General features: G+C 44.8%; 1 protein-coding gene across 1 annotated transcript in view; it reads right to left on the reverse strand.

Moving 5' to 3' along the window:
- LOC149443081 (uncharacterized) overlaps positions 1-23,047 on the reverse strand; it is a 67,813-nt gene that overhangs the window by 26,694 nt on the left and 18,072 nt on the right. Inside the window, exons 8-11 of the mRNA XM_089655935.1 lie at positions 21,666-22,630; positions 5,422-6,005; positions 4,092-4,227; positions 2,147-3,274 (exon numbers count right to left, since the gene is read on the reverse strand). Coding sequence (XP_089512061.1) covers positions 2,147-3,274; positions 4,092-4,227; positions 5,422-6,005; positions 21,666-22,630 — 2,813 coding nt within the window. The remainder of the gene's footprint in view (positions 1-2,146; positions 3,275-4,091; positions 4,228-5,421; positions 6,006-21,665; positions 22,631-23,047) is intronic.

Consider the following 23,047-nt stretch of genomic DNA (forward strand, 5'->3'; position numbering starts at 1 on the left):
ATTTATTGATGCTTTTCCAGTTAAATGTGCCTATATCTTCAATTTATCCAAGGCTTGGACAATGTATTCTCACAGCGCATCTTCATTAATTGTGTTCTCAATGGGTCTAGGTCTAAAATTTTATTGGATTTGTCCCACCTGCCATCTGATTTGTTTTCCCTGTCCATTGCATCAGTCAATTCACCTGTCAATTATATCCTTGAAAGAGGCTTCCATTGGAAGGGTGACATTTATTGTAAGGCGTATGTTACGGATCCGCCAGGTGGTGCCTCTGGCAGCCCACTGGACAGGAATACCCAGAGCGTGGAGTCTAATGCAGGCCTTAGATGGGTCGAAAATCGGCCGATTTTTCGGCCGAAAATAAAATCGGCCGATTTTCGGATCGTTAGTGGGCTAATTGTTCGGCCGTTTTTCGGTATTTTGGCAGATTTTTTTTATCGGTAAAGTTGGAAAAAATCGGCCGATTTTGCCGATCGGCCGATTTTCACGGCAATGATGGGCAAATCGGCCGATTTTTTTACCGATAAAAAAATCTGCGCATGAGCAGTGACCTGCAAGAGGAAGACAAAAAGAAGAAGAGGATGAAGAAGAAGAAGAGGATGAAGAAGAAGAAGAACTGGAAGAAGAAGAAGAAGAGGAAGAGGATGAAGAAGAACAAGAAGAGGATGATGAAGAAGAAGAAGATGAAGAAGAAGAAGAGGATGAAGAAGAAGAAGAGGATAAAGAAGAAGAAGAGGATGAAGAAGAAGAAGAGGATGAAGAAGAGGAAGAAGATGAAGAAGAAAAGGATGAAGAAGAGGAAGAAGAAGAGGAAGAAGAAGAAGAGGATGAAGAGGATGAAGAAGAAGAGGATGAAGAAGAAGAAGAGGATGAAAAAGAAGAGGAATTCCAGTCCAGCAAAAAGTGTCCCTGCAGAGAGCTCCACTATTTCTTTGACAGTTCCTTGACATTTATAGCGGTTGCAACAATGTATCTATTTCCGAATAAAAACATCTGTATCCTAAATGGATACAAATAGATACATTGTTGCAACCGCTATAAATGTCAAGGAACTGTCAAAGAAATAGCGGAGCTCTCTGCAGGGACACTTTTTGCTGGCTGTAGATGGGATGAAAATCGGCCGATTTTTTTTACCATTGCTGGTAACGTCGGCCGCTTGAACGACTGATTTTTTGTTTTTTTAAAAGAAAAATCGGCCGATTTTCGACCCATCTATGGCCTGCATAAGTCCCGGTCTGCGTGCTCACCAGGGCCCCTGATGGTGGGGATGGACTTGAAGCAGACCAGGACCAGGTCACGACCTCCAAGCAATCCCACCCGTGGCAGAGGGAACCGCCGGGGATGGATACAGGAGGAGAGGCAGATGTGAGGAGGCCGGCAGGCCCAGGCAGGATGGATGGATCGTGGTCAAACTAGCCAGTTGTCACCGTGGGGCAGCGAGGTACAGAATCGGATGGCAAAGAGTAGTCAGGTCACACACAGGGTCAGTATAGGAAATGTCTGTCCGCAGAGGGGTTAAACAAGCCGGGGGTCAGGACAGGAGAAGGCAACGTAGTCAGAACAATCCGGGTCAAAAGCAGGAGAAGGCAGTGTAGTCAGGGCAATCCAGGTCAAATAACAATACTCACAGGGATACAGGAACTCAGGTAACAGGATAGACCTTGTGGCGATTTGTGACAGCGCAGGGTATCTTTAAATACCGCGCCCTGTGCTGTCATTGGCCGCCCAGCGGCACCTACTGCACATGCGCGAGTCTCCCTCAGCCGGGGCCAGCCGGGACCTAGTGCCCGTATCCCGGAGCAAGCCGCCGAGACTGCGCATGCGCCGGACGAGACGCCGCGGTGGACCCTGACATTGCCCCCCCCCTTATGGGCTCCCTCTGGGAGCCCCACTGATCTCTCCACCACGGGTGGTCATGAAAAAACTCTCGGATGAGTCTGGGAGCATGAATATTTTGAACAGGTTCCCATGAGTTTTCCTCAGGACCATAACCTTTCCATTTGATCAGAAACTGCGTCTGGCCCCCCCTCTTTCGGCAATTGAGGATTGCTTCTACTTCAAACTCTTCTTGCTCGCCAATGGTGACTGCCTCTCGATCCGGAAAGGGATCTGGTCAGGCTGGTTTCAGAAGTGACACATGGAACACCGGGTGAATCTTGAAGGTTTCCAGAAGCTCGAGTTCATAAGCCACCTCGTTGATTACTCGCTTAATCCGAAACGGGCCAATAAACTTCGGTCCCAGTTTTCTCGATGGGCACAGCATCTTCAAGTTGGTTGTTGCCAGCCAAACCTGATCCCCGGGTTGTAGCAACAGCTCCCCTCTTCTCTTCTTATCAAAAGCTCTTTTGTTGTCTTCCTGGGCCTTTGCAATGGCCTCCTGAAGTGCCTTGTTATTGACGGAAAAAAAATTCAAAGTACTTTGAGACGCCGGTACCGTACTTTCGGGCATCAGATCGGGAAGAATTGTAGGATGAAATCCGTAATTAGCAAAAAACGGGGATTGCCCCGTAGCTGAGTGGTTCGAGTTGTTATACGCGAATTCCGCTGACGGTAACAGCATCAGCCAGTCGTCCTCTAGGTAGGATGTGTAACATCTTAGGTACTGCTCCAATGTTTGGTTGGTCCTTTCCGTTTGCCCATTTGTCTGGGGATGGTAAGCGGACGAGAGTGACAATTTGATTTCCAATGCCTCACACAAAGCCTTCCAAAATCTTGACGTGAACTGGGCCCCACGATCAGAAACAATATCTTCGGGAACCCCATGTAACCTCACCACTTCTTTGATGAAGATCTGTGCAGTTTCTGGTGCTGATGGCGTATTCTTTAGAGGTACGAAGTGGGCCATCTTAGAAAAGTGATCCACGATCACGAATATTGCTGTGTAGCCTTGAGATAGTGGGAGTTCGACAATAAAGTCCATGGCAATCATTTGCCAGGCCCGATTGGGTATTGGCAATGGGTGCAATAATCCCCAAGCCTTGTTTCTGGAAGGTTTATTTCTTTGGCAGGTAGCACAAGTCTGGACGTAGAGCTCGCAGTCTTTGATCATGTGTGGCCACCAAAATGAGCGCTGCAGTAGCTCCAGAGTTTTCGTTATTCCGAAATGGCCCGCCATCAGATGGTCATGGCAGTGGCCCAGGACCAAAGTTCGGACCCCTTCCGGTACTACGATCTGTCCTTCCTTCCAAAACAAGCCCTCGCGGCTCAGGAGGGACGTCTCAGGCGGAGCTGGCATCCCCACGGATGCGTCATGAAGCTTGGAGCGCAACTCCGTCTGAAGAATGAGAAAATTTCCAGAGGGTAATAATGTGTCTGGTTTTGGCGTGTCTTCGGGGTCTTCAAACATGCGAGACAGGGCGTCTGGTTTCGTGTTCTTAGAGCCAGGTCGGTAAGTAATATGAAAAGAAAAATCGGGAAAAGAAGAGTGCCCATCTCGCCTGGCGAGGTCTCAGTCGTTTTGCTGTTCTCAAGTACTCGAGGTTCTTGTGGTCGGTAAATATTAGGATTGGGTGTGTGGCTCCTTCCAGCAGATACCTCCATTCTTCTAGAGCGGTCTTTATAGCCAGGAGCTCCCGATCTCCAATGTCGTAATTTCATTCTGCAGGTGTCAGTTTCCTAGAAAAGAACGCTACAGAATGCAGGAGCTCCTTGGTACCTTTCCTTTGGGACAGAACCGCTCCTACCGCGTTTTCGGAGGCATCCACTTCCAAGACATATGGTAGAGATGAATCAGGGTGGCTGAGAATAGGAGCGGAGGTGAATAGTCTTTTGAGAGTCTCAAAGGCAGCTTGTGCATAAGGAGTCCACTTAAAGCGAGTCCCCTGTTTAGTCAATTGCGTGATTGGGGAGACCAGACCAGAGAAGTTTCTGATAAATTTTCTGTAGAAGTTTGAAAACCCGATAAAACGCTGTACGCCCTTCTTATCTGCGGGTATCGGCCAATCTAAAATTGCCGTGACTTTCTGAGGGTCCATTGCGACCCCCGCGGGAGAGATGACCAGTCCCAGGAATGTGATACTATGCTGTTCGAAACAGCATTTGTCAGCCTTCGAATACAGCCCATGTTGGTGTAAGCGTTCCAACACCCTCACCACATGATCCCGATGAACCTCGAGTGAGGAGGAGAAAATTAAGATGTCGTCCAAATAGACGACCACAAAAACATCAAGGAAATCACAAAAGACATCATTAATAAAATGCTGGAAGGTGGCCGGGGCGTTGCAGAGCCTGAAAGGCATAACCAAATATTCGAAGTGACCGAATCACGTACGAAAAGACGTTTTCCATTTGTCACCTTCCCTGATACGAACCAGATTGTAGGCCCCCCGCAAATCTAACTTAGTAAAAACCCCCGCGGATTTTAATCTCTGGAGGAGTTCAGGAACCAGGGGTAACGGATAGCGATCCTTTATCGTGATCCTATTCAGATCACGGTAATCAATGCAGGGCCGCAACAACTTTTCTTTCTTTTCTACAAAGAATAACCCTGCCCCAGCTGGGGACGTGGAAGGGCGAATAAACCCCTTCTGGAGATTTTCATCAATATATTCCCTTAATACTCCTGACTCAAGTTCAGACAATGGAAAAATACGGCCAAACAAAATTTCGGACCCGGGTAGAAGGTCTTTAGGACAGTCATAAGATCGGTGTGGTGGGAGAATGTCTGCCCCTCGTTTGCTAAACACGTCCAGGAAGTCGTGGTAGGCCGGGGGAATAGTCTGAGTCAGGTCTGTATCTCCATCCATACATAGAAGTTGGGGGCCACAGGCCCTAAAACATGGCAATGTTTCTGACAGTATGGGGACCGAAACTGAACTATTCCCTTCTCCCAATCAATCCGGGGGTTATGGGCCCTCAACCAAGGGAGCCCCAGGATGATTGGAGACGGAGAAATTCTCGGTGATGGTCAGCTACTGTGGTGTAAATAGGTGGTGTCTCTTGATCTACCACGCCTGATTTAATGCTGGACCCGTCTGCCAGGAAGATGTTAAGCCCCATTTCTTTGGTCTGTAGAGGGATCTTTTGCTGATGGGCAAAAGTGAGATCCACAAAGCAACTACAGGCTCCCGAATCAATGATTGCTGTCACCGACACAGTTCTTCCGGGGAGCTGTAAAGAGACCGGTATAGCCAGGTAACTAGACTGATTAACCCTCTCTGCTGATAAAGAAAAAAAAACTGGAAGTGGACTTACTAATTTTTGCAGGACAGGAGCGCACCAGATGACCAGCTTCTCCACAATAAAGACATAGGTTCTGTGCCCGTCTCCTCTGGCGTTCTTTGGCCAATAGTGACGGCCGGGCCAGTCCCAGTTGCGTGGGTTCCGAGATGTTCCGAGCTCCGAGTACCGCTCCACTGGGCTGGAGCTGCTCCCCTTGGTGGAGTCCATGCTGCCCTTTGACCCTGGCTTCTCCTCTCAAACCGGCGTTCTCTCAGCCTGCGGTCAATCTGGATGGCCAACTCAATCAGTTTCTCTAAAGAGTCAGGAAGGCCTACCTGTGCTAACTCGTCCTTTAAGGCCTCAGACAGCCCAATGCGGAATTGGTGGCATAACGCCGCATCGTTCCATCTTGTATCCCCCATCCAACGTCTGAAGTCGGACGCATACTCCTCGGCTGCCCGACGGCCTTGCCGCAGTAAGTACAGGGCTGTCTCTGCGGAAGCAACTCGCTGCGGATCGTCACATAAGATGGCCATGGCGTAAAAGAATTCTGTCACGGATTCGAGATGGGGGTCGTGATTCTCCCTCAGACGATGAGCCCAATCCTGGGGCTCATCCTGAAGTAGAGAGACTATAAATCCCACCTTGATGGTCTCGGTGGTGAATGTGTGGGGCTGTAGGTCAAAAAATAGGATGCACGCATTCCGAGAGGCCCTGAAGCGGCTCCGGTCCCCACGGAAGCGTTCCGGCAGGGGAACGCGGGGTTCGGGAGCAGGTGGTGCGGCTACTGCTCCAGAAGCTGGGGTAACTGGCGACTCCCCAGAAGGTGCCACGGTAGCTGGACCCTGGGCAGGGGGTGCAGGTGTGACTAGCGTCTTGTTGTGGTGGTTTATGTAAGGATATATATTATTTATAAAGGGCGTGTCCCTTTCCCTTAGATGAAATATTACAGTGCCTCCAGCCGTTAAAATACGGCAAATATTTAGTAAACCAATAATTTGGACACTTTGATAATTTGATCACCACTTATTATTATACCTTGAATTCTTTTAGCCAATATGATTTCGTACCATACACACAAAATTTGCCTTATAATAGATAAATATAAAAATTTATTTATGTACAAAAATTATATATACATTAACACAAAACGCAAAAGACTGGTGATCAATGAACATTGGTACACACAATCAAAAATATATCCTACCAATGTGAGACACAATAATAAGGTCTCTAACTAATTACATCAATTACAATTTTTAAATGATATGATTATTTATTAAATTTATTAATAATTAATAATTTCGAATATCTCAAAGGTTATATTCTCGCATGCCGTGGCCATAGGATTGCAAGAAGTAAGCCCTTGATATGTGATACTCTGGTTATTAATATTCAATAAATTATGAAATATGGAAAAATTTATAATATGGCAATAAACAATTTTTAAAAGTAACACAGTATCTTTCTACAGATATCTAACTACCCAATATTGTTGTAATACACTAAGGTAATTTTATGATTCTACACTACAGAGAAAGTAATTAATACAAAATCAAATAAACATCTCACCACACCCGGACGTCAGACTAGGCAACTCTCCCGTGGATTTAGCTGGCAGTGGAACGCCTTTAGACTGATATATAGGGCAAGTGAAAGATTCTCAGTAGGGGAGAATGTAGGAGGTTATAAGATTAGAGGTTTAAAGTTTTAAGAAGTTTGAAAAGATGGAAGAGTAATTATTTCAGCAGAGATCTTCTTCAGATGTCAGGTCTTTCCATGAGGTCTTTATGAGGGTTCTTTTTTTCTTAAAGCACATGGGCTTTTATATCCACTAGTCCATTGTTCTAAGATACCTTCCCACCAGGCTTCCTGATTGGCTAGTTGAGAAATGTGTGTACATAAGCTATTTCTCACCTGCCCGCCAGGTGGCGGTCATGTATCACAGAACAATGTGAGTATTTGAGATGACTCATACCTTGGGTGGAATCTTCAGGTAATTTCAGGAATAAAATATACGGCTCTATCCAGATATAGCAGTGATACCTATATTATTCTAAATAGGGACCATGGAATATAGGTGTATATTCGGTTATTCCTCCTTGAAGTACCATCCTGTTTGTTTCCTGATAAGACATGTAACTAATGCTAGTTTATAATACATCTTACTTCCCATCATCTCAATACTCAAGTTAGTGATATATAGTTCCCATTGCTGAGTATTTAGTGGTGTTTAAAGTCTATGACATCTTATTTATAATCTGTTTTTGTAGTATATTTTTGTCATGATATACAGTGAACTTTTAAACTTAAATGTCCTGAATTTCACCCCTTTGTTTCAGAATCAACATTTTCTCTGTGTAGGGAAAAAACTCTCTGTTTGCCTGGCCCTTGTATTGGACTCATGGTAAACAACTGTTAATGCTTTCACCCTTGGTGAACAATAGTATATGGTAATAGTTTCAGAGGTCTGTTGGTTCATCACACTCTACAGGTTTTGGTTAAGCTTTCAACCAGTTGAGTTCCCGTCTCATTATTGTTGAAATGTTTACAAGTCAAAGTCCTATGTGTTTGACTTTCTGTAGGTGCATTCTTCTCAACCTCCATATACAAATAGTCCTTGTTGACAGTTCTAACAGTCCCATTGTCTTGGAAAAGTCTTACTTCCCCCATTCTCTCCAGTTCTTTAACTAGAATTCTTGGTGGTTCAACCAAGACAAAATTAACTCTTAACATCCGGTTATGCTGAGCTGTTTGCCATATAATATTATGTCTTGATAAAAGTCATATTCTTGAGACATGATTCAAAAGCCCACAACAAAATCCCCCTTTGTTTTTGGGGTATAGGCACGCGTAGAGGGGTGTCTGTATCGAAAAACATGAGTGGGACTTTTGGGTTAGAGTGATCGTTCGTCTTCTCCGGTGAAGGGAATGAAATTAAAAAAAAAAATAACAAATTTTTTTTTTTTTTTTTTTTTATAATAAAATGGCAGCGGTGATGCTGGTTGGTCCTCAACTTGACTCGGCGTCTTTAGATGGACACTTCCGATGACGATCCTGGTCTTGTGATGAGGCCGGCCTGGTCTGGCACATCCACCTTGGGGTCCATGGGTCCTCCGCGCGACAGGTCTCTTAGACGGTCTCCTAGGCGGGTCTTTTCCTCTGGACTGGCCCTTGGTGGCCTGGGACATCAGGTTATCGTCTCCGGATCGATCTCTGGCATCTGGTCTTTCCCACAGGACATTATAGCTTCCTTCTAGGGTCCGGTCATTGACACCTCCGATCGCCGGTCTGGTCATAGTCTGGGCCTTCCTTTCTAAATTATTAAAATGAACAGTTTAAGTATTGGATATACATAAAATTATATTACTGGATCCTGTAAGACAAAAGATGAATTATATGTTCAAAGGAAATTTAATGATGATCTCAATATCTCCAGATAGGAACTGGTGGGTTAGTCTTCCAACAACTGCAATTGAGACTTCGGATGGCAAGCACGTAATTGGTTGATGTGCACCCATCTATCACTGATTTCACCATACCGGGTAACCTGCAATTTATATGCGACCGGAGAGATTTTATCAATGATAGAGAACGGACCTTTCCAAGATGGAAGGAATTTCCGTTCCTTGATCTGGTCTCTTGCAAAGTTGTATAGATAGACCTTGTCACCAATCTCATATTCCTTCTTGGAGGTTTTGAGATCATAGTATGTCTTAGCACTAGTTGCAGCTCTTTCCAAATTTCGCTGGGCAAAGGCAAAAGCATATTGCAGATGTTTACGTAAATCCTCTATGTACTGGTGTGTGGTGGTAGCATTGATCAAATTTTGATCTGTAGTGCGATACAATAAGTGCTGGGGCAGTACCATCCGTCTACCTGTCATCAGTTCAAAAGATGACATTTTTGTAACTGTATTCGGAGTAGCCCTCAACGCCATCAGGACCAGCGGGAGCTTGACATCCCAATCTTTGCCTGTTTCCTTAACAAATTTCTTAAGGACATTAACGATGGTCTGATTGTATCGTTCTACACCACCACTAGAGGCTGGCCGATAAGCGATATGCAATTTCCTTTTAACCCCCAAAATTTTCCACAATTTGGCCATCACTTCGCTAGTGAAGTGCGATCCTCTATCAGACTCTATCCTCTGAGGTAAACCAAAACGTGAAAATACATGATTTATTAGCAATGCAGCACATGTCTCGGAGCTGTTATTTGGTGCTGGTATACATTCGACATACTTGGTGAATAAACATGTAACTGTTAACATATACCGATTTCCTCGTGAAGATTTTGTTACGGGCCCAATAAAATCCATTTGAAGGTCTGACCAAGGCATACATATCCCCCTCTTCTGGAGAGGTGCTCTGTGAGTTGGCTTGGTAGGTTGAAATTGGGGACATATTAGGCAACCTTGGCAGTACTCCTTCACATCACGTAACATATGAGGCCAGTAGGCATAATCCCGCAGGATCTCATACGTGATCTTTTCTCCACGATGACCGGAAGTGGGAGCATCATGGGCATGCTGTAGCATCAAACCTCTAAATTTAAGTGGGACGACCCATTGTTGTACGCCACCCTTTGAGGTTCGTATCAACAATCCCTGGTATAAAGAGAATTGGGATTTGGATTTCATTAAGATACGTAAATCCTCCTTCCCACTACATACTTCCTTATTTATGGGATTTTGGTTGGGATCTTCTATATGACTATAAAACAAGCCAATTATTGGGTCTTCTTTTTGGGCAGTAATTAAATCCTCACTAGGAGAATCGTGACTCCACTGTAATGCATTCGGATCACCAGCTGTTCTGGCCTGTTGCCTGGTGACAGCTTCAACCTGTACGGTACCTAAAAATTGATCAATGTCTAACAGTTCACCGGTGATTGCCCCTTCCTTGGCTAGAGAATCGGCCAGATCGTTCCCTTCTTTCTCGGCACCTAGAACCTTGGAGTGGCCTTTGGTCTTCTTGAAGTGCAGGGTGAGATCATTGGACCTTACCAGTTCATCGATGTGACAAAAGAGCTTACCATGTTTCACGGGTTTGTGATTACTCTTGTTCATGTTGTTTCGCTTCCACCTAGGGAAATACTCCACAAAACTATTCCTGACATAATTGGAATCGGTTATGATGGCACACTCTCTGATGTTGAACTCTATAGCCATCTCAACTGCTCTAAGAATTGCAGTAAGTTCAGCAACCTGACTGCTCTTTGGTCCAAGTTTGTATCCCACAGAAATTGGGGTGACACCTTGGGTCCAAACGATTCCAATACCTGCCACTAGTTGGAGCTGTTCCCCATCCTTGTGATGAAAAGCACAACCATCCACATATACACACGGCAGCTGTTTACAGTATTCTTCATCATAAACTTTGTAGGGAGAGAACAGTTGTTCTTCCAGAAAGTCAGTGTCCGGGCCCTCCATAGCAGGCGTAGTTGCGGAACAATCATGGAGCTCGGCTAGGCCCTGGGCTACTGGACTTTCCTTGTTCTGTTTGTACCGAATTTCAAGAGGCCACCCTTGCAAAGACAAAGTCCAAGCAGTGATGCGGCTATTAGACACATTTCCTCCCTTGATACGTTCACTCTTTAAATACTGTAAAGGCTGGTGTGCCGTTTCAACAATGATTCTCTCTCCCTGAATGTAACTGCGGAAATTCTGTAATGCCCACACGGTAGACAATAGAGCTTTTTCACAGTCACTGAACTTTACTTCAACCGGGGACAAAGTTTTACTGGCATAGGCAATCACCTTACTGACATCATCACGTTTCTGGTAAAGAACAGAACTCATACTTACCTGCGTAAACCCTGTCTCTAGATAGAAATTTTTACCCCCTTCGGGATATCCGAGACACGGAGCTTGTGTGAGACGTTCCTTCAATTCCTTCATGGCGTCCTCCTGTTTCTTACCCCACGACCATTCGACATCCTTCTTCAGTAGGTGAAGCAGTGGCTTGCTTATCTCGGCGTAATTATCAATAAACTTACGCGAGTAGTTTACCATACCTAGGAATGATCTCAATTCTTTAAGGTTAGTAGGGACTTTACAGTTCAGAACCGCCTCAACTTTCTTCTTTTGTGGGTTCAAACCTTCAGCAGTAACTTCATGGCCTAGGAAGTTTACCTTCGTGCGACACCACTGGGCTTTCTGTAAGGACAGTTTAACTCCTGCTGCTTTTAATTGGCCCAGTACATGCCGAAGTTCTGTAATGTGTTTGGCCATATCTGTACTTTTGATCAGGATATCGTCCACATATGCCAACGTCCCCCTTTCGAAGGCGTCTGGCATGGCCTTGTGCATGAACACAGCAAATTCATGTCCGGAATTTATGAATCCGAAAGGCATTCTCACCCAACAATATTGTCGATTCCCAAAACTGAAGGCCAGTTTGTATTGGTCTTCCTCACTCACCTTTATGGTCCAATACCCCTGTGCACAATCCAAGGCTGTGAAAACCTGGGATCCTTGGAGCTGGGCTAGACACTGGTCTATGTATGGGACAGGCCATCCTGACATGTACACACGTTTGTTTAGCTGACGGAGGTCAGCGCATAGACGCCATTGTCCATTGGGTTTTAAGATACCCAGGATCGGGTGGTTGTAGGAGCTGTGGATGGGCCGAATTATACCCCTTTCATGTAACTTCCTGATAATCTCAGCTAGAGATTCATAGGAAGCTAATGGTAACCTATACGGTCTTACAAATACTGGTGGGGCATCTGGATCTGTTTGGATCCTAGCGATGTGTAGGTCAGTAGTCCCACAATCGTAAGAATCCTTGGCAAAGATCTCTTGGAATTCAAGGAGAAGCTCTCGGAGCAATTGTCGGTCGAGATCACTGGCACATGCATCGGCGAGGGCCACCATCTCTTCCACTAACTCCTTGAATCCAGGAAAGCTTTCCGGCTGACCTATCTCATATGCCTCTTCAAGTTTTGTGGTGAGGTCATTGGGTATGTGATGTGTGTGTGTGTTCTCCTGCCATCCAGGTTCTTTGGGGTACTCTTGTTCTTTGATTGGGTGATCAAAGACAATTGATGTCTCTTCGATTCGACAGGTGCCATCTTTAGAATCGAATGGATAAATGGACTCTATGGTGAAAATACCCTCTGGTAATGAATGTAATGTTTGTTCAATTAATTGTTCCTCCGACAAATATTCATCGGGGATGAGTCCAATCACCTGGTTAGTGACCCCAAAGGTATAATATTCAGTCTCTACCGCTAGACCAATAAGGGTCTCTTTGGGTAAGACGATGTCCTGATTGGACAGATTATGTACGTAAATGTACATCGGGGATTGATGTGTGTTGACTAGGGGCGTGTGTGTAATGTTCAGTCCCTCCCCCTTCATTTTATGGGAGAGGCATACTAATGCATCTGACCCCTTCAGTCTATGTCCCTTTTTGACTTGGATGGGGAGTATGAAATTATTTATGCCCTTAGGAATTGTAATCTTTTGGGCTACCTGGACTTCAACAGCATAAGGCATCTGTTGCTGGGATTTTAAAGCTAAGTCCAGATTTTGGTATTTTTCGGGGTCCCCCTTTAGTCGACTCCATAAACAGTCATTAATTAGGTCGACTTGCGTTGCAAAGCGATGTAATATATCGTTGCCAAAATAAATTTTCGTTTGGGGATTATCCAAGACTAGGAACACATGGGTGGCTGTTTTGTTTCCTACAGTGACGTTTAAGAGACACCTAGCCATTGAATTGTGATCATCAGAGTCATCAAGGGAGTCTGAAATCCAATGACGCTGAGGTGTGGAGAAACGGATCATTTCCATTTCGGTTAGGTGTTTTATCAGCCCATGGCTTACAAAGCTGTGTTCCTGTCTCAAATCTAGTTTGGCATATTTTGACCTATTAAGACCATTTATCCGGATGGGGATAAACAAGTCGCTGTTAACCCTTTCAATACCTGTCAAGAATTGGGTATGATCTCCCCCTTTTCTTGGTTTATCCTCCTGATGAAAAGATATCGTAAGGATGTCATCTTGGAGGGAGATATCTTTTATTTTATCTTGGGGAATTCTAAAAATGTGTTCCTCATCTCTTCTGATAGGGTTATGGTCATCAGGTTTGATAACCGTTACATCAGGAAGTTGGCTGTTCCTGAAATGGATTTCTAATGATCCAGGCCTTTCTTCCACCAGGTGGCAGTGTTGTCGGGAATGGGGAGTTTTAAGTTTCCCATATTTAATCGGGGTATTTACCTGTGACCACAGGACTTGGTTCACACAGTCAACTATGGTGTTCAGCCTTTTTAGGAAGTCCATCCCAATTATCATGTGGTGCCGGGAGATGCTGGCAATGATGATGGGGTGTCTCAGTTCCTTATTACCCAGTTTCAGTTTAAGCCAGGCGGTACCCGTGACTTGTAAAGGGTCTCCACCTACACCAATTAATGAGCTGTCAAAGCTTTTAAGTCTCGGCTTGGTGGGCATGACATTCGCCACTTTGTCAAAATGTTCCTGTGACATGATGGTTGCTTGGGATCCAGTGTCTATTAAGCCGACAATCGAAAGATCACTGGCATCCTGCACCTGTACCGTGGCATAATATCTCCCATCAGATTCAGTCAGCTCACACATGAAATTGGTGTGGTTGAAGATCTGTGGGCCCTTCAATAACATGCGACTAGCTCTTATCTCACCGCATGTAGTGGACACATTACCCTTATCCTCCCTGGTGGGATTCTTGGACTGTCTCAAGACAGAAGCACAACTAGAAGTTGGTGCTCCGTCTGGCTTGTCAATCCCGACGACTTCCGATGCCGCGACTATATTAGGGGCAATAGATGGACACTGAAAAACAGGAGAATCATTAATAACCAACAACTGGTCCCCCTTTGCCTGAGAACTAGATTCTCTATTAGTAGGCGTGTCAGGGACGGGGCACACATCTCCTGTCATTTGACTCAGTGTCCTCCCCTGTTGGTTTAAGGCTTGGTTGCCTGTTAATTCTGTGACCCTTGGTTGGTCACAGGAGCTGCTCCTAAAAAAGGATTGGATGGAAATTGAGTGACAAGCCTGTCCATTTGTTCAGCCATTTTGCTGACCTGTGCCTCTATTTGTCCAATACGCTCAGAGGAGTCATTCTGTTGATTCTCCCTTTTCCTATACTTGCGCTTGTATTTTGGACGAGACTGGTAATGAGACTCAGAGTCAGAACTACTGCTCTGATCCCGACGCCATTGTTCTCTCTGAGGTTTTGGGGTCTCCCTGTTATTAAAGGGAGCCTGGGGTACTGTATCCCCCCTTTGAGCCTGAGGGTGTTCTTGGCGTGGAGGAAATCTTTGGAAGTCGGAGTTTTTATTAAAATTGGGATTCTTATTGTAATTATGGGGCCTGTTGAAATTGGGGTTCCCATAAAAATTCCCATGTTGGTTTTGGCGAGGATAATAGAACCTCTGAGGATACCATTGCCTCCTTTGATTCTCATCACTGTACTGACCCTTACCATACTTTTTATTCTTCTCACTTCCACTACCGTAGTTTCCTGGCTTTTGTCTATCCTTTCTCACCCACTGGTTTTGGGGTGCAAAGTTATGGACCTCCTTCACTTGCTGGGCTTGAGGTACAAATCTAGGGGAACCATTGGTTTTACCCCCACGGACTACTTCCGCATATGATTTCTTCTCTGCCTGCAAATTTGGATTTGGAGGGGAGACGGTAGTGGCTGCTACTATCTTGGGGCTATTTTTAGGTTCTCTTTTTATCCCGCCCTCACTGGACTGTTGGATCGAGAATAAATAGTCACTCTCTCTCACCAACCAATCAAGAGAGCATCCCTTTCTGTAATCCTTTGCAAGTCCCAATTTTATGTAAGCAGGTAATGCTTCATAGAATAGGGTCTTGAATTCTGGCTGGTTAGGATTGGGATCCTTTTCAGCCAGGAAATAGGCATTTCTGAGGACAGCCAGAAATTCTGCAGGGCTTTGGTGAGGACCACACTTTAAATTGTAGGCCGCAGCCTTGGCAGAGGTTACAGTTTTATAAGGCCCAAATTCCATGTGGCACTTATGTTTAACCTCTCTCCAGGACTGATTGGAATAGGCCCTCAAGGTCTCAAAGAATTGCCGGTATTTCTCTTCAAACACCCATGGCAGCAATTCTATTTTGGTGTGGTCATCTCTAATGCCCAGAATCTCTAACGTCTGTTCATATGTTCTCATGTGTTCGGTGATCTCAAGGGACCCTTTCTTAGAAAACATAGGAACAGTGTCCTTCAGGAACTTAATAACCTTTGGGGTGTCATATCTCCTGAATGACCCCTGGGATTTCCCTTCCTGCCTATATGAAACCTCATATTTTTCTTCAGAGCGCTCTGGAGTGTATCTTGAAAGCTTAGGAGGTGACCTATATTCTGACCCTGACTCACTATCAGATACTTCGCTGTGATGCGGGTATCTCCGCTCATCAGCCTCTGGCTTGACTGGGTTAGTCCGTCTTTGGACCCCAGAATTTATTTGGGCCGTCAACCTTATAATCTGCTCCTCCAGAGTTTTCTGCTCAGATTTTATCAAGGTAAGTTCTGACTGGTCATGCTTATCCCCTGGGTGAACTTTAATTTTGACAGGAGATAACCTCTCTGATCTGAAGTACTCCACCTCATCTTTTAAGTCCTGATACTTCTTTTGAAGTTGTTTTAATTCCTGAAAGTTTCTTTCATATAGGTCTTGAGCACTTCGAAAGTCTCCGACCAATCTATCATAATGTTTCTCGGATTCGTCTAAACGAACACCGGCATGACCAAGCTTCCCTTTCAAAGACTCAATGTCCTGATTTTTGCTTTCTAACAAGAGGCGGGCCTCTGACAACTCTTCCCTTAGAGTCATGGTCTGCTGGGCAGCTCCAGCGGTCATGAACCATAACATGGGCCAAGCTTCTAGGAGAAGTCTGTCACGGCTTCTATCACTTTCTGCTCCAGCAAATGCTATTAAAAACCCAACAACCTGGCCCTTTTGGTTGAACAGGTCCTCAAAAGTGCTAATAGCCTGCTTTTTCTCTTCATCCACAAATTCATTATTGCTATCCCCCAAATTCAATCTCTTGCGGAGATAATTTATTACTTCATTTTCAACATACTTCTGCCAAGCACCGGCAGCTTTCCGAGCTGGCTTCATAACTTCCTGCTCAATGCCTTGAGCCGCCATATTTTCCTCGTTATGCTTGGAAGAGGTGGATCCGTGATTACTGGATGCCATTTTGATACAAAATATATGTTTGATAAAGTGTACAAATATACAATCACCAGTGCGTTTTGTGTTATGGTACGATTTCTATGAATCTCAGCAGCGCCTCCAAATTTATGTTGTGGTGGTTTATGTAAGGATATATATTATTTAGAAAGGGCGTGTCCCTTTCCCTTAGATGAAATATTACAGTGCCTCCAGCCGTTAAAATACGGCAAATATTTAATAAACCAATAATTTGGACACTTTGATAATTTGATCACCACTTATTATTATACCTTGAATTCTTTTAGCCAATATGATTTCGTACCATACACACAAAATTTGCCTTATAATAGATAAATATAAAAATTTATTTATGTACAAAAATTATATATATATTAACACAAAACGCAAAAGACTGGTGATAAATGAATATTGGTACACACAATCAAAAATATATCCTACCAATGTAAGACACACTAATAATGTCTCTAACTAATTACATCAATCACAAATTTTAAATGATATGATATTTATTAAATTTATTAATAATTAATAATTTTGAATATCTCAAAGGTTATATTCTTACAAGCCGTGGCCATAGGATTGCAAGAAGCTAGCCCTTGATATGTGATACTCTGGTTATTAATATTCAATAAATTATGAAATATGAAAAAATTTATAATATGGCAATAAACAATTTTTAACAGTAACACAGTATCTGACTACAGATATCTAACTACCCAATATTGTTATGATACACTGAGGTAATTTTATGATTCCACACAACAGAGAAAATAATTAATACAAAAATCAAATAAATATCTCACCACACCCGGAATTCAGACTAGGCAACTCTCCCGTGGATTTAGCTGGCAGTGGAACGCCTTTAGACTGATATATAGGGCAAGTGAAAGATTCTCAGTAGGGGAGAATGTAGGAAGTTATCAGATTAGAGGTTTAAAGTTTTAGGAAGTTTGAAAAGATGGAAGAGTAGTTATTCAGCAGATCTTCTTCAGATGTCAGGTCTTTCCATGAGGTTTTTTATGAGGGATCCTTTTTCTCTTAAAACACATGGGCTTTTATATCCACTAGTCCATTGTTCTAAGATACCTTCCCACCAGGCTTCCTGATTGGCTAGTTGAGAAATGTGTGTACATAAGCTATTTCTCACCTGCCCGCCAGGTGGCGGTCATGTATCACAGAACAATGTGAGTATTTGAGATGACTCATACCTTGGGTGGAATCTTCAGGTAATTTCAGGAATAAAATATACGGCTCTTTCCAGATATAGCAGTGATCATACCTATGATATTCCAAATAGGGACCATGGAATATAGGTGTATATTCAGTTATTCCTACTTGAAATATCATCCTGTTTGTTTCCTGATAAGACATGTAACTAATGCTAGTTTATAATACATCTTACTTCCCATCATCTCAATACTCAAATTAGTGATATATAGTTCCCATTGCTGAGTATTTAGTGGTGTTTAAAGTCTATGACATCTTATTTATAATCTGTTTTTGTAGTACATTTTTGTCATGATATACAGTGAACTTTTAAACTTAAATGTCCTGAATTTCACCCCTTTGTTTCAGAATCAACATTTTCTCTGTGTAGGGAAAAAAAACTCTCTGTTTGCATGGCCCTTGTATTGGACTCATGGTAAACAATTGTTAATGCTTTCACCCTTGGTGAACAATAGTATATGGTAATAGTTTCAGAGGTCTGTTGGTTCATCACACTCTACAAGGTTTGGGTAAGCTCTCAGACAATCAGTTTGGTTCCTCTATTGTCATGTCCAGACCTTGTATATGTTTACCTGCTTATTGAAGTCTGAATAATGGTGTTTGATCACCTGTAGAACTTCAAAATAGTATTGTCTCTAGGAGGAAAGAAAAACAATCCCTTCACCCATTACATTTCTCTAGCTAGATGGTTCAACCAAGACAAAATTAACTCTTAGCATTCGGCTATGCTGAGCTGTTTGCCATATAATATTATGTCTTGATAAAAGTCATATTTTTGAGACATGATTCAAAAGCCCACAACAATACCAGGGACTCTACCTGGTCGGCACTAAATGGCGGCAAAAATTCATCCCTGCATTCGGGGGTACCAGATGAAACCAACTTTGCACAAACCTGAATCAATGGTTGCACCTCAGAGAACTCTGTGCCCTGATCTACTAGAACATGAGCTATCCTTATGCACTCTAGTAATTGATCCCGGGTATACTTCTTCAAAGTCTGATAAGCATAATCTCTGTCATCAAAGACTAGCAGAGATAAATACACAACCTCATCAAGATCCATCCTTCCCAGCAACAAGCCAAGATGGCTTCCCTGTGCAGCCACTTCTGGTCAGGATTGGCCTTGGTGTAATGTCAGGGCTCCGGGTATGACCAGAGGTGTGTGACTGACGCAGGGAAACGCAGGCTTCAGATATAGTATAAACAATATAATTTATTTAAGACTAAACAATACATAAACGCAGTGCAAGACTAAACATAAACACAGTGCAAACAAACCAAACCAAAACCCCCAACAGATAACAAAAGAACAATACTAAGTGTAGTCGGGCAGGCCAGGTCGGTAGCAAACGGGCAGGCAAGGTACAAAGGAGCAGGCAAAGTGTAGTCAGACGGGCTGGGTCAGGAACAATCAGGCAGACAAGGTACCAAAGGAGCAGACTGGAGGGTGGTCAGGAATAGCAGAGGTCAGGACAGGCGGAGTTCAATCAGAGTCAGGGATCAAGCAGGATCAGACAGGAAGCAGACAGAATGCAGGTACAGGGGCTCTTGGGAAAACATACACCAAGGCGCTGATTGCAAGTCTGGCCATTCCTTATATGCACCTCCTGCAATCAGCCTCGGGTGTTTTGGCGGACTGCAGAAGTGAGCCTCTGGTTGCTGAGAGCACCTGCTGGCCAGTCCTGGTACTGCAAACCACAAGGCAGGTGAGTCCCACCACTATTGGTGAGTCCATTCCTGACAACTACATTCTGTACTCTGGGATGTAAATCACATACTCCTTACCACTACACTCTGGGATGTAAATCACATACTCCTGACCACTACACTCTGTACTCTGGGATGTAAATCACATACTCCTGACCACTACACTCTGTACTCTGGGATGGAAATCACATACTCCTGACCACTACACTCTGTACTCTGGGATGGAAATCACATACTCCTGACTACTGCACTCTGGAATGGAAATCACATACTCCTGACCACTACACTCTGTACTCTGGGATGGAAATCACATACTCACCACTGCATGTTGTTTGCAGGGCTGTATGAAGTAGTCTCCTGACCCCTGCACTCTGGGCCATTATTCATGGTAAACCAGAAACTGGATGACCTGTAAAGGCTTGTAAAGTTGTCAGGGATCGCGGTGCCTCTCCCGGCGCACGCACACTTGCGACAGCTCACGCCTGGACACAGGCACTAGATCCCGGCGGGCTGCGACTGACAGGACACTGCGCATGCACAGTAGGAGCCGCGGGCACGCCTCGGGCGGCCAATGACAGCCCGGGGGCGTGTCCTGGCCGGCCAATGACAGTGCAGGGCGCACTATTTAAAGATGCCCTGCACTTTCACAGATTGCCGCAAGGTCTATCTGTGATCCTGACGTTCCTGTACCTGATTAGTGACCCTGATTGCCCTGGCTACGCTGCCTTCTCCTGTGATTTGACCTTGATTGCCCTGGCTACGCTGCCTTCTCCTGTGCTTTGACCCGGATTGCCCTGGCTACGCTGCCTTCTCCTGTGCTTTGACCCGGATTGCCCTGACTACTCTGCCTTCTCCTTTCCTGACCTCCGGCTTGTTTGACCATTCTGCGGACTGACTTATCCTGCTGACCCTGCATGTGACCTGACTATTCTTCGCCTGCTGATTCGGTAACTCGCTTACCCCACGGGACCACGGCTCATGGCCATCCTGCTAGGTCCTGCCGTCCTTCTCACATCTGGCTCTCCCGGTACCTGCATACATCCCCGGAGGCTCCCTCTGCCACTGGTGGGCCTGCTCGGAGGTCGTGACCTGGCCCTGGTCTGTTACAAGTCCATCCCCACCATCAGGGGCCCTGGTGAAAGCACAGACTGGGCTTAGACTACACACTCTGGGTAGGACTGTCAAGTGAGCAGCCAGAGGCACCACCTGGCGGATCATAACAAAAGTGTCTCCTGTGAGAAATGTTTGGGCCCCAGAGATCCCCATCGTTGCCCCGACACACACAATTCTTTTCACTCAATAAATTCTTTATTATAGTTTTACTTCTAATAAGATTGTAATCATAGAATCAGGAAATAACAAAGGAAGGAATCTGATTGGTCAGGAAGATCCCTTGTCTGGAATGCGAGGGCGGGGTCATTATTATTGGTGTACAATACAATACACAACGTGTTCCATTATTATAACAAAGTATTGTAGAAAAGATCCCAACATGTGACATGGCTGAATGATTGCTGGTCATATTAGTTCATCTATTCTCTAAGTGGGGTGGTATCTACTGGGCCAATCCCTTTTACAAACCACACATAATAAGTGAAAACAGAAACGATTTGTACAAAATCAAAGAGTAGAAATATTTTCCGGTGGATCCCCTCTACCCAGACCCCATATGTAGACATAGAACAACAAGCTGTGTTCCCTCTCGTGCCGCACTCCTCCAACCACCCAAACCCACACAGAAGCCAAGGGAAATAATGAGAGGAAAGTTCCCCCCTAGTTTGGGGCGGAGTTCTCCTTCCCTCCTGTTGGGGGATGGGAGAAGGATGGACTGAAGACAGAGAGACGCTTCGGGGTCACCACTGTTCTGTAGAGCCTTGAAATGAAGGACATCAACTTCAGAAGTTCTTGTTGTCTGTGTAAAGTTCCCCGATAACGAGATCTGGGCTCTCCCGGCTTCTAGCTCTGTAACCCGCTATATCATTATCAGGAAACGCAACTCCGACACCCAAGAAGGGCTGAAGTTGTGTCCTTCATTTCCAGGATCTACTGACCACTCTGCACCCCGACATTTACTGCACTTCATCCATGTCTTTGGGGGCCTCTCATCTCCTTATCAACTGTTTCTTCCATGATGAAGATCAGCCATGGAGTATATCTGAGGTGTATATCAGGGTGTGCTTCTTCCCCACATGAGAGCTGGGATGTCCAGCAATGTTCATCTAGAAGACATTTCCTGCACTTAAGGCACTAATACACCTCCAGGGTTGTGTGGGATCCCTGATGTACAGGAAGACAGGACTTCAGTGAGGAACAATCACCTCACTCAGGACAGGAATATGGCTTCTCCGCCATGTGAGATCTCTGATGTTTCGAAAGACCGTACTTCTGTGAAAAACATTGGCCGCACTCAGGACAGGAATATGGCTTCTCCCCCGTGTGAGATCTCTGATGTCTGAAAAGACTGCACTTCCGTGAAAAACATTTCCCACAATCAGGACAGGAATACGGCTTCTCCCCTGTGTGAGATCTCTGATGTGTGTAAAGATGGGACTTGTCTAAAAAACGTTTCCCACACTCAGGACAGGAATATTTCTTCTCCCCTGTGTGAAATTTCAGATGTCTGTAAAGACTGGAATTCTGTGAAAAACATTTTCCACACTCAGGACAAGAATACTTCTTCTCCCCCTTGTGAAATCTCAGATGTCTGTAAAGATTGGTCGTCTGTGAAAAACATTTCCCGCACTCAGGACAGGAATACGGCTTCTCCCCCGTGTGAAATCTCAGATGTCTGTAAAGATTGGACGTCTGTGAAAAACATTTCCCGCACTCAGGACAGGAATACGGCTTCTCTCCTATGTGAGATCTTTTATGCACATTAAGTTTGGATTTAGAACAGAAACCCTTCCCGCACTCAGGACAGGAATACGGCTTCTCCCCCGTGTGAGATCTCTGATGTGTGTTAAGATTTGACTTATCTGAAAAACATTTCCCGCACTCAGAACAAGAATGTGACTTCTCCCCCGTGTGAGATCTTTTATGCCTATTAAGGTGGGATTTAAAATGGAATCCCTTCCCGCACTCAGTACAGGGAAACCTCTTCCCTGTTGGAAGGCCGGTCTGGTCCTGCACAGTCTGAGGTTCCTCAGGATACGAGGAATCCGATGGTCCATCTACACTGGGTGGTGCCGGATGGACATTGGAGGGAGCCGGGTTTTCTCCTGGACTATACTGTGTGATGTCCTCATCTTCTACTTTCCAGTCTGGAGACAAAGTGAAACAATCCTCGGAGGTTTTCCTCATCTCCCGGCCATGGACTAAAATACAAAGACAAACAGGATTACTAGACAGGAGCTGATTGGTTCCCCCAAACCAGGACTCCGCCCACATCAGGCAGCTTGGTCTCTGAGGAGCTTACAATTCCACCCTCAAGGGAACTAGGAAATGGCTCCTCTGATCTCCTACCAGGTCATTTCTTATTCATGGACCTTAGTCAGAGAGTGAGGAAACAACCAGAACTGTCTTTTATAGGAGGGACAGTGATGAGGGGATTATAGGACGAGGGGCCCCACCCCCTCTATCACTCATCACCATCTTCCCAACACAAGAAGTACTGCACTTCCTTATTTACTCCATGATTTAGTCATGAAGAACAGCGGGGCTGAGCCCCACCAGAGGTCAGAGAGTGAGGATGGGGGGAGAACAACCAAGATGAAGACTGGACTGATCCTGAA

Source organism: Staurois parvus, unplaced genomic scaffold (assembly GCF_062004578.1).
Source record: "Staurois parvus isolate SC_StPar_1 unplaced genomic scaffold, SC_StPar_1.0 ptg000877l, whole genome shotgun sequence".
Classification (NCBI taxonomy): domain Eukaryota; kingdom Metazoa; phylum Chordata; class Amphibia; order Anura; family Ranidae; genus Staurois; species Staurois parvus.